Source organism: Plasmodium cynomolgi, chromosome 3 (genome assembly GCF_000321355.1).
Source record: "Plasmodium cynomolgi strain B DNA, chromosome 3, whole genome shotgun sequence".
Lineage (NCBI taxonomy): Eukaryota > Apicomplexa > Aconoidasida > Haemosporida > Plasmodiidae > Plasmodium > Plasmodium cynomolgi.
This window is the reverse complement of record NC_020397.1, coordinates 232,293-242,468: the sequence shown is the minus strand read 5'-3', so window position 1 is coordinate 242,468 and position 10,176 is coordinate 232,293. Positions and strand designations below refer to the sequence as shown.

At 43.9% G+C, this 10,176-nt stretch overlaps 3 protein-coding genes across 3 annotated transcripts; 1 reads left to right on the top strand and 2 right to left on the bottom strand.

Moving 5' to 3' along the window:
- Positions 1–760: 760 nt before the first annotated feature.
- Positions 761–2,480, top strand: PCYB_031450 (ribosomal L25-like protein; the record flags this gene model as incomplete). Its single annotated transcript, XM_004220815.1, has 5 exons — positions 761–1,091; positions 1,289–1,369; positions 1,598–1,848; positions 2,073–2,162; positions 2,376–2,480. The coding sequence occupies 5 exons, from the start codon at positions 761–763 to the stop codon at positions 2,478–2,480; spliced, it is 858 nt and encodes a 285-aa protein (XP_004220863.1).
- Positions 2,481–2,574: 94 nt separating this feature from the next.
- PCYB_031440 (hypothetical protein) lies at positions 2,575–7,013 on the bottom strand (the record flags this gene model as incomplete). The annotated part of the gene is made up of 11 exons (XM_004220814.1): positions 2,575–2,636; positions 2,840–2,960; positions 3,321–3,401; positions 3,563–3,850; positions 3,995–4,945; positions 5,162–5,248; positions 5,376–5,582; positions 5,734–6,104; positions 6,261–6,372; positions 6,618–6,793; positions 6,950–7,013. 11 exons carry the CDS (start codon positions 7,011–7,013, stop codon positions 2,575–2,577), a joined length of 2,520 nt encoding a protein of 839 aa, XP_004220862.1.
- Positions 7,014–7,449: 436 nt separating this feature from the next.
- On the bottom strand, positions 7,450–8,337 carry PCYB_031430 (hypothetical protein; the record flags this gene model as incomplete). Its single annotated transcript, XM_004220813.1, has 2 exons — positions 7,450–7,612; positions 7,922–8,337. The coding sequence occupies 2 exons, from the start codon at positions 8,335–8,337 to the stop codon at positions 7,450–7,452; spliced, it is 579 nt and encodes a 192-aa protein (XP_004220861.1).
- Positions 8,338–10,176: the final 1,839 nt, after the last annotated feature.

The following is a 10,176-nucleotide window of genomic DNA, read 5'->3' as shown; positions in this document are numbered from 1 at the left end:
CTACTATGCACAATTAGGCTATTTCCACTAGGAGAGCTGTCTGTTAGATCGCTTAGAACTTTGCGTGTAGTAACCCCTCCCACACGTGGTGCGTAAAACGAATCAGCTAAAAGCCTTTGTTTGGAATTAACAAACGGGCAAAACAGTTTCCCCTCCGTTTGCCCCGTTGCGTGGGGATCACCCTAATATGAGCGAAGATGGCGAAGCGATGAAGATTTTTTTTTTTTTTTTTTTTTCTTTTCAAACGCGTATCGCTGGGAAGGACTGCACCTGCGTAATGGGTTCAACTCGACTGTGAGCTCCCTTCAGAGAATGAAGAAGGAGCGCGTGGGCGAGTTCACCAGCTAATTTGTTCGCACGTTCCATTTGTTAGGTGTATATATGCGCATGTGTATGCATTTATTTTATTTTATTTTTTTTTGCTCCAATGCTGCTTCAGTTATACGCTTACCGAAGCTATTTCACGCGCGGTTCACCCTGGAGTTCATGTTTGTTTCCCTTTTTTGCGCAATTGGCGGGTTGATTGGAGGGTTGATTGGCGGTTTGGCCTTGTAGAACGGGGGCGCACGTACCCATGCGCATGCTTGCATTGGGTGCATACCTACATATGTGCACTAACATACATACACGCTAGCTAACTATGGGGGTGTATATATACGAGTGCTGGTATGTATACGAGCGTGTGTGAGCCATCTTAACTGCTTAGCAGGACACGGCTCCGCCTCCTTAAGGCCACGCCTGCCCCTCGCTGGTGGAAAAAATGAACAGACTGAAGCTAATTAGTAAACCAACCTTCTTCATGAACAATGCGAAAAGGAACCACCTAAATTACAAGCTGTATTTGAAGTATAAGCAATGGGATTTTCTCAAGAACGAAATTGTTGACTACTTCAATTCGCATAGTAGGGTAAGCACAGTGGTGGATGTGCAGGGTAGATGCTGGGAGAAGTTTAAAAAGAAGGAGCTGCTCCAAGTGCATGGGTATATTCCAGCCATCATTTGGAAATACGGAGCGGAGCAGCGGATTTGCATCGACCACAGGTTGATTGATGAGTATGCCTTCGAGGAGGAGGACGGCCACCTGTCTTTGCGTAATGCTCGAAAAAGCGAAAAAGCGACAAAAAAGGAGAAAAAAGGAAAAAAAAGGAAAAATATATGAAAAAAAAGGAAAAAAATATGAAAAAAAAGAAAAAAAATAAAATAAAAGGGAAAGTATAGACATACTTCTTCACCAATTGTGCGTGCTAGTAGCTACCCTCTGATAAAACTACCCTTCTACCTCCTTTAGTGTTCTCCGCGAGGCTGTTCAGAATTCACATCGATGGGAACGTCGTCGAGTGCGTCGTGTCACACGTTGAGGCGGATCCGGGTGAGTCTAAACGGGGGCTGCGCTTCGCTCGCAGTTGGGCGGATTGGAGAAATGGCGGTTAGCCAGTTGCGCCCCCACGGCATAACACCATCACAACAGCCACCATCAGTCTGCCATTCCTGCACTCCGCCTTTATCCCTCACTCCACCTCTATCCTTCACTCCGCCGCTAACCTGCACTCCGCCTCTAACCTGATATCTCCCCCCTTCCCCCTTCCCCTCTGAACAGTCGAAAAGCACATATACTTCCTCAAGTTTGCGAGAGTTGTTAACAACCAAGTGACCGAGTTAAACATCCCATGCAGCATCGTCGGCCTTATCGGCTGCCCTGCGTACGTCAATGGCTACCACGTCCAGCTGGCGATGAACTACATAAAGTGCAAAGTGATAGGGAATCATATTCCTCCCCCTTTTCAAATTGACGTGTCGAGGCTAACTTACAGAGAGCCGTACAATTCGATTAAGTTGGGGGAGTTAACGGTAAGCCGGAGGAGTGTCGTGTGCCCGCACCTGCGTTGGCACCCACGTCTGCATGTTTGTGTATCGTGCTGGTACTGCTCGCATGTCTAAGCATGGTGGTAAAGACAGGCGAAGTGGCCGAGTTAGAAGTGGCCCATTTCGAAGTGGCCCATTTCGACGTGACCCATTTCGAAGTGACCAACTGATTAACGAACGAACCACCCCATTATGCACCCACCTCGCAGCACCTACTGCCGGACGACGGGAACGTAGTTTTTTCGGAGGAGTATGACTTAAATGAGACAGAAGTGGTGTGGACCTATGAGCCCGGCAAGGTTAGAGAGAGAGTTCGGCTAGAGAAAGTTGCACACCGGATAGAGAAAGATGCACACGAAAGGGAACACAAGATCGCGTTCGTGGAGAAGCGTTGAGGCGAGAGTTTTCTACCCCCTTTAATACGCACAAACAGATAGAGAGGCTTCTTTTGTATCCTCAAAAAATGATTAATTTTTAATTTACCAAAATTTCTTCCCCCCTTCCTTCTGCAGATTCCGGAGACACCCCTGCCAGAGGATTACATGGACCCGAATTTTATGAACAAGAAAGGGAAGCGCATTCAGCTCACGTACAAGGATTACTGGCCGAAGCAATGATGTTATGGTTACGCGGAATTTCCAACTAGGGTCTTCATACCTTGTCAAACTGCGTCCGTTTGCTCCATTTTGTGGCTTCCCCTCATTTGGCTCCTCACTGGAAGAAAATAATTATCGAACTGCATTTGAGGCACTTTCGATTTTTCAGAATGGTGCCTGCGAAAAAAAAAGGGGGGGGAAATGGGAAGCGGCGGAATTTAACCTGCACTGCCTCTCATTTGGCGACGATCAGGCGGTTAGGCGGTTAGGCGGTCAGGTGGCCAGGCGAAGCGACGACCGGACGATCAGACGACACGACGATCAGGCAGTCAGGCGACGCGACGACCGGACGATACGCCGATTCACCTTCCCATTTTTACCGATGTTATTTTTGCTGCCGCAAATGGAGCAGAGGATGAAAAACTTGTTCACATTTTTTTCAGAGTTCAGTTTGGATAATTGCTTTTCCAGGGTGACGATTAAATCGTGCAGTGTATTCATCTGTTGGGGGGAGGGGGAGAAGCACATCCACCCGGTTGTATAAGCATGTGCGTGTGGATATATGGGTATGGGGTGGACCTACGCGTCTGGGGTGGACCTTCGACCGTGCTGTGGTTGTCCGAGTGGTCAGGTCACACTCCCCATCTCAGTTCGTTACCTGCTCTTCGTATTTTTTGTGAATATTTATCTCTTCCTCCTGCGTGGGGGAATCCCAATTTCGTATGTAGAAAAATATAAATCATGGAGGGTTCCCCCCCCCGAAATAGTAACTTAGGGAGACGTACCCATTTGTGTGGATGGAAAAACGAGCAGTTTCTTTTTCGATACATTTTTTCGTCATGACGCGTGGAATGGCATTACCTTGTACGTCTCTATTTGGTGGTTCAGTTTTTGTATTTCTCCCTCCTTAACGCTGAACCCGTTTTGTAGGCTTTCCAGAACCTGTACAGGGAAGGAGGAAAAGGAGGAAGGGAGAGAGTTGGCGGAGCTCTCCCATGTGGAAGCACTCACAGTTTTGAAGATATTTACGCGTGCAGTTTATGTGTGTAGTTCTTCGAGCAGGTACACTTATGGGAAGAAGGTAAAAAGCTGGGGCCTCTCACCTCCACGTGCTTCCGTATTTCCATGTGTAGATTTTTTATACGTATGCATGAACAGACGTACGCTTCGATGAGCTGTTTTTCGTGAACAGTTAATCCTGGCTTCTCTGAGTTGCTATACGTGACAAAGTTGAAGACCATTTCTGCATATTTCTGGATGCCCTCCTCGGTTGTTTCTTCCCCCACGTGGTTGATTGTCTCCCGTTTTGGGGGCAAGCAGTTGGTCAGGCACTGGTTGTTTAGGGTCAGTTCTTTGTTGGTCAGCAGTACGTTCTTAAGTTCGCCGAGGGTCTGTCACGGGGAAGAAGCGGTGTGTTAGCGGTGTAGGAGCGGCGTAGGAACGGTGTGTTAGCGGTGTAGACGCGGCGTAGGAACGGCGCTGGCGTGGCGCACACGTGGTGTGCGACGTGGGGGCGCCCCTCTTCTGCGCCCAACCTGGCTATTATTTCTCTTCAACTTTTTGATTAACTTGGTTTTTCGCAAAAGCGCCTTATTCAGTTGGTCCTTGTCCTTCTTGCACATTTGGAGGTTCCCGAAGCTGCGTTCCAGCACAGCGTAGGGGATATGCCTGGTTTGACTGAACGCCTCGTTGATCCTATTTAGGCAATTTTTTTCTTCTTCAAACGCCATTCGAGTGTTAAACCTTTGGTAAGACAGGAACGCAATTAAAGGGAGCGACTGCTTCTTTTCCACAACATCGAACATTTCAAGATAATTAATGAGGGACTCCGTAGCGTCAAACATTTCTGTCATTACGCTGGAGTTGTCTACAAGGAGAACTTCAGATCCTTTCATCTCAAAAATGCGAAAAGAAAAATAGGACTTCACATATTTTAAGGAATGAGAAAAATCATCTAACAGATTGTGGAATTTTTTCCCCAAATAGGTAACTAATTTTTTATTTTTTTCTGAGCAGTTTTTTAAATTTTTATATATTGAGAGAGAGTTTTTTTCTCTTTCTTCGAGTAATTCTTTAAAATGGATTTCCCTTAACTTTGGCATTTTATCACTCTTGGCAGCGTCGTCTTCACTGCTTGGGAGACTCGTGTCTACCTCTTCGTAGTTCGCCTCCATATGGTACTCCTCTCCCTTTTTTCCGTTTTTTTCTTTTTCAATTCCGTCGACCCACTTAACGATATTTCTCTTTTTAAAATGCTCCTCCACTATCTTTTCATTTTCGTATGGAGTTACAAACAAGATGAGTGCAAAAAAGTTGATCGATTTGAGAAGCAGTCTCTTCAAACTCCTCAGTTCTCGAACCACATTTTTTAGTGAAAAAGATTTCGCTGTCGTGTATGTTGGGAAAAGGTATTCTTCGACACACAGGTAGATGCTCACGTTTAAGAATATTTTTTTTACGGTGCCGGACAGGTTGCGCAGGAGGGCCTGTCAGAGGGAGAGAAGCGCTCATGGAGGGGGAGAAGCACTCATGGTGGGGGAGAAGCACTCATGGTGGGGGAGAAGCGCTCATGCTGGGGGAGAAGCGCTCATGGTGGGGGAGAAACACTCATGGTGGGGGAGAAGCACTCATGGTAGGGGAAAACCGCTCATGTTGGGGGAGAAACCCAAATGGGGGGATGACGAACCCGTTGGAAGAATTACCTGAACGTGTACCTTGTCTTGGCTCCCATGCAGCCACGTCCTGAGGTCGTCTAACAGATTGATCGCTTCCTCTAGGCAGTTGACTTCCTTCGAAGGGTGACCACAACGGTTGGAAGGTGTACACATGGAGTGGAGCAGTGAGTGCAGTTGGGAGAAGTCCACCCCATGGTGCACACTCCGATGTGTTAGACGAGATTTGACAATGCATTATTACCTTTTGGGAAACACTCTTTAGGTCCGCAACTCTAGAATAGTCAAACTGATCATCCCTCTGCTCTCCTTCCATTTCGTGACAAAAATTTATTAACTGATTTGCTTGAGATGCAAAAGTATTCTTGCAGCTTCGAAGGTATTCTTGCAACCTTTGTATTCCATTTAGGATGTGACTTTGGAATAATTTGCACTGCTCGTTGATTTGGCGCTGAAGGGGAGCAGTTGGAAAGGGGGCAGTTGGAAAGGGGGCAGTCGGGTGACAGATGGGTGACAGGGATGAAATTCTTTGCAGGGGGTCCAACTGGGGTATGCAACTGATTCCCCCCCTGCGTGTTCTTCCCCCCTGCGCGCTCTCCCACCTGCAGGTAACCATCATAATGGTCGGGCCGCTCCGAAAGTGGGATTCTATTAAAATTTATTTTATACTTTGGATAACACTTTCTCCTCATAGCTTTGTATATTTTCTCCATTTTCTTTATGTGTTCATTTTTGTTTTCTATGACACGAGCAAATTTTGCTTTGTCCTCTTCGACTTGTTGTCTGATTTCATCTCTTTCCCGTTCCAACCTGATAACACTTTTGCTGGAATTGGTAATAATTTCGTTAAGACTGTCAATCGTTTTTTCTCTTTCGTTTAATTTATCCTTATGGAAGGTCCTACATGCGTCTAGATCCTTCTCTTTCTTTTTATTCTCATTCTGCAGGTCCTCCACTTTTTTGTGCAGCATCTCTGAAGGGGGAGGGGGTAGCATCGAAAGAAGGGTTGTTGGTCTGTGTTGGCCCCTGGAGAGTAGGCAACATGCACGCACGTCACTCGCATGTCACTCGGATGTCACTCTCACGCCACTCTCAATCCTGTGCATGGCTCCACTAGCGCAGGGCGAACCATTTTCCTTTATCTTATTTTCGAGTTCCTCGAACGCGACAGACTCTTGGATATTTTCCCGTGAGTTTTTTGGGAGCAGCATTAAGTTCCTCCACCCGGAGTTGCCCTTCTTCTGCGGTTAGGGTAACGTAAAGACATGGGGTGAGGGAGCTGGCGGTGGGACTTCCCCATGACGCCAGCGCATTGCAGTCAATGCTGACAATAGCGCTTCACGCAGCACATGGAAAAACGGTGTAATCGCCATACGGTGTAATCGCTACAGGGTGTAATCGCCACACGGTGTAATCGCCATACGGTGTAATCGCCACACGGTGTAATCGCCGCACGGTGTAATCGCGCGTGTTGGCTTTCCTCTACCTTATCCTCCAGAGAACTCGCCAGCTGTGCGACTTTGCTGGACAGCTGGCTGTTGCTATTCAACAAGTCGTTGTTCTCATCCACCATGCAGTTAATTTTGTTTTTCTGTTCCTCATTATTTTTTTCCAGCTGCTTAATGTCCTTTTTGTACTCCACTATGGCCTTCTTGAGGATGTCTAAGCGAGCAAAAGGGGGAGTAGCAAAAAGGGGAGTGGCAAAAAGGGGAGTGTCAAAAAGGGGAGTGTCAAAACGGGGGAGCAGCCAAATCATAACGCTCGACGGAGAGACAACCCGTTGGCTTCCGCGCAGCATGGTAGAACAACAGGTATTACCATTTTGCTCCTTTATCTCTTTATATTTTTCCTTAAATAGTTTGTATTTCTCCTCCACGTTCATTTTGAAGATGGCCCGGGGCACTAAAGTTCGAACTTGGCAGAGTTAATGAGGGGGCAATCCAAATGGGCAGTTACATGCGCGGTGCGTCATTAAAAAGGGCGCGGTTAAAGGGGGTACTCAAAAACGGGGGCATGTTCAAAGGGGAAAAAAAAAGAAAGAAGGGGGAAAGGAAAAAAAGGAGAAAGAAAAAAAAAAAAAAAAAAAAAAAAAGAAACAAAATCACAACTTAACAACTTAGCAACTTAGTAACTTCACAACTTAGTAACTTCACAATTTAGCAGCTTCGCAATTTCACAAAACTGTGACAAATGGGAAATTGACAACTCCGACAATTCATCGTTAACACACAAAAAAAAAAGAGAAAATAAAAAATTAGCAAAGGGGTGCAAACAGTTTACACAATTGCAGGGCTAACAAGGGTGGCACAATTTTTTGTTCACAGTTGAGCATACGTGTAGTACGTTTTGCCGCTCACTTTTTTGCAACTGCGCAACGTTGCAATTTTGAAATTTCCAACTCTGTGATTTTCCAACTTTGCGATTTCCCTACTTTGCGATTTCCCAACTCTGTGATTTTTTTTTTTTTTTGCCCCTTGAGAACTGGGGGTTAACATAAAGGAAAAAAAAAAAAACACGAGCGAGGCGTCCGCGTGAAGCGTATGCTGTGGTGTATGCACACGTGTACCCACTCGCGCGGAGGCCACAATGGAAGTAACCTTACCAAACAGTCGCTACGTTCCCCACCACATAAAAAAGGCATTCTCAATGACATGCCTTCATTTTTATTAGTCACGCGTTAGCTATTTTTTTTTCTTCCCCGGATCTGTACTCCCTGCACATTTAACCCACTCATGTAGACACGTACGCATATGCACAGGTAACTTTGCGGCCTCTCCTTTTTCGTTTCACTTTTCAACCCTCAAGTAGTATGTGTCCCAGTTGGTTCGTCTGCATGTCCCCTTACACACCATTCTCTTAATAGGAATGTATTCCACGTTTTTGTATTTCATCACATATTTTCTGTTTTCGTAGTAGAAATCCTTCGCCGAATCAGGATAGGGTTTCAAGGTGTAGTTAATGTTTGGGGGGTATGGGGACGAGTAGGTAAAGGTGTTACTGGACGTTCTGATCAGCTCGTATTCATTCGATTTGGTTTTCTTATTTGGAAGTCTTTTGAAATTGTTTCCGTAATAGTTCATTTTGTACAGGTCACTATAAGGGTCGTTTATTTTTCGGTTTATGTTGTTTATGTTTTTCTTTCTTGAATAGTGTCGATAGTTTCTTTTAAAATTTAGCATGAAATAATTCCTCATCGTTTTGAACATCTTACCCTTTTCGTTAGTTAAATGGGTAGGTCAACCTCTTTATCGTGCTTTCTTTTATCGCGCTCTCCTTTATCGTACCCTATCAGTCCTCTCGCTGAAATTTTTTGTTTTTTTTTCCCCTTCTATGTGTTATTCGAAGTTGCCTTGGTTTCCTTCCAACTTTGTGTTTTTGGTACTTCCAATTTGGCGGAAGGAAAAAGAGAAATTGCGCACCAATTTTATGTCATACTACATGCCCAACCTTTTTTAAATGCTGCGTTTTCGCTTTTTCTCCAAGTTTCATTCTTCACGCTTTCGTTTAAATGTTGTGCCCCTCATAGGGGAATCACATAATGGGAAAAAAAAAGGAAAAGAAGAAAAGGAGAAAAGAAGAAAAGAAGAAAAGAAAAAAAAAATATAAAACAATATCCGTTGCATTACCCGTTCACATATTTGCAAAAAAAAAAAAAACGAAAAAAGAAATGAAGTTTGAAATTTTTTTTTTTACGTTAATGTAAAAAATAGAGGCTGGAAGGACACGCTACGCTTTCCCTTGCTGGTAACCTTTCACGGACGAAAGCATAAAAGGGTTCATTTTTTTTTTTTTTTTGCTGCATTTTTGAATTCATGTGGCATTACATTTTTATTTGTCAAGTTTAGGAAAAATTATCAAGAAATATCTACATTCTTCACTTGTGTGTTTGCTAGAATGACTTCCCTTTTCGTCATTTTTCACCTTTACGAAGGTTTAGTAGGAAGTGGGTAGTACATCTGCACTTGTCCTCTGTTCGGCGTTTTGTTTAGCTTGAGAATGCGCCTTTCATTGTGTAAACCTTCTCAGTGCGTCTTCCAAAGGGGGATATAAATAAACACGAGAAAGGGACACACTTAAATTCTACAAAGAGCATTTTTTCCCCTACTGTGTGTAAACATTTATACTTAACTGCGCACGGAATAGTGCATATGTACACAGGTGTGTAAATTCGTGAGCATATCCATCTGTACATTGCTGGGAAAGTGTAACAAAAAATTTTCTGCCCTTTGTCTATTTAACCATAGCGGGGTTGCAATCAAAATGGAGTTCCGCCATTGTCCACCGTACCAGTACGCACAAATAGGTTCCCCACCCGTTGCATTTCAACGAAGGGCTTTAATTTTGTCTGGCCTACTACTTTTTAGCGGGCACATTTTTTTTATGAACCGTTCATGCAAAGCAAAGTTTTTGCATAAAACTGGAGCAAATATTTCAGAAAAAATATGAACAGTCATAATTTTTTTTTTTTTTTTTTTTTCCGAATTGTGTATGAGCAAAATGGCTATTTTTGTAGCCATATGTTTTTATTCGTAAATATGATTAATTTGGGCTGTTAAAAGGGAATTGTTTTTCCTTTTTGTGTGGCCTACTTTTCGACGCATTCTCGAAACAGGAGTATGTGTCTCCACTCAATGTTTGGTCTGAAACCTCCAAATTGGGAAAATACCAAATTGGGAAAACACCAAAATGTTAATCAAATTGTGCAAGGAAATGAAATACCCCAATTATACTGCCATTCATATGAACGTGTGGAGGAATTTTCTTTTCCTCCTCTTAGGAAGGCACCTCGGTAGGTTTAGTGGTGGCAGGGCGCCTGCAAAAGTGGGGATTCAGAATTATGCTGCCTTTAAAAAGGGCCTCATAATAAGGTGTAATTTTATTTGAAAGTGGTTAAAAATTGAGCAATGTTTGGAGAAACTCATTTAACTGTTTTAGCAAAAACTGTTTTGCTAGGTTTTTTTTTTTTTTTCCCCTCTTAAAATTATCCACTATTTTGTGGCAACTTAGATGGATAAAAAATTAAAAATGCTTCGAGATCATAGAAG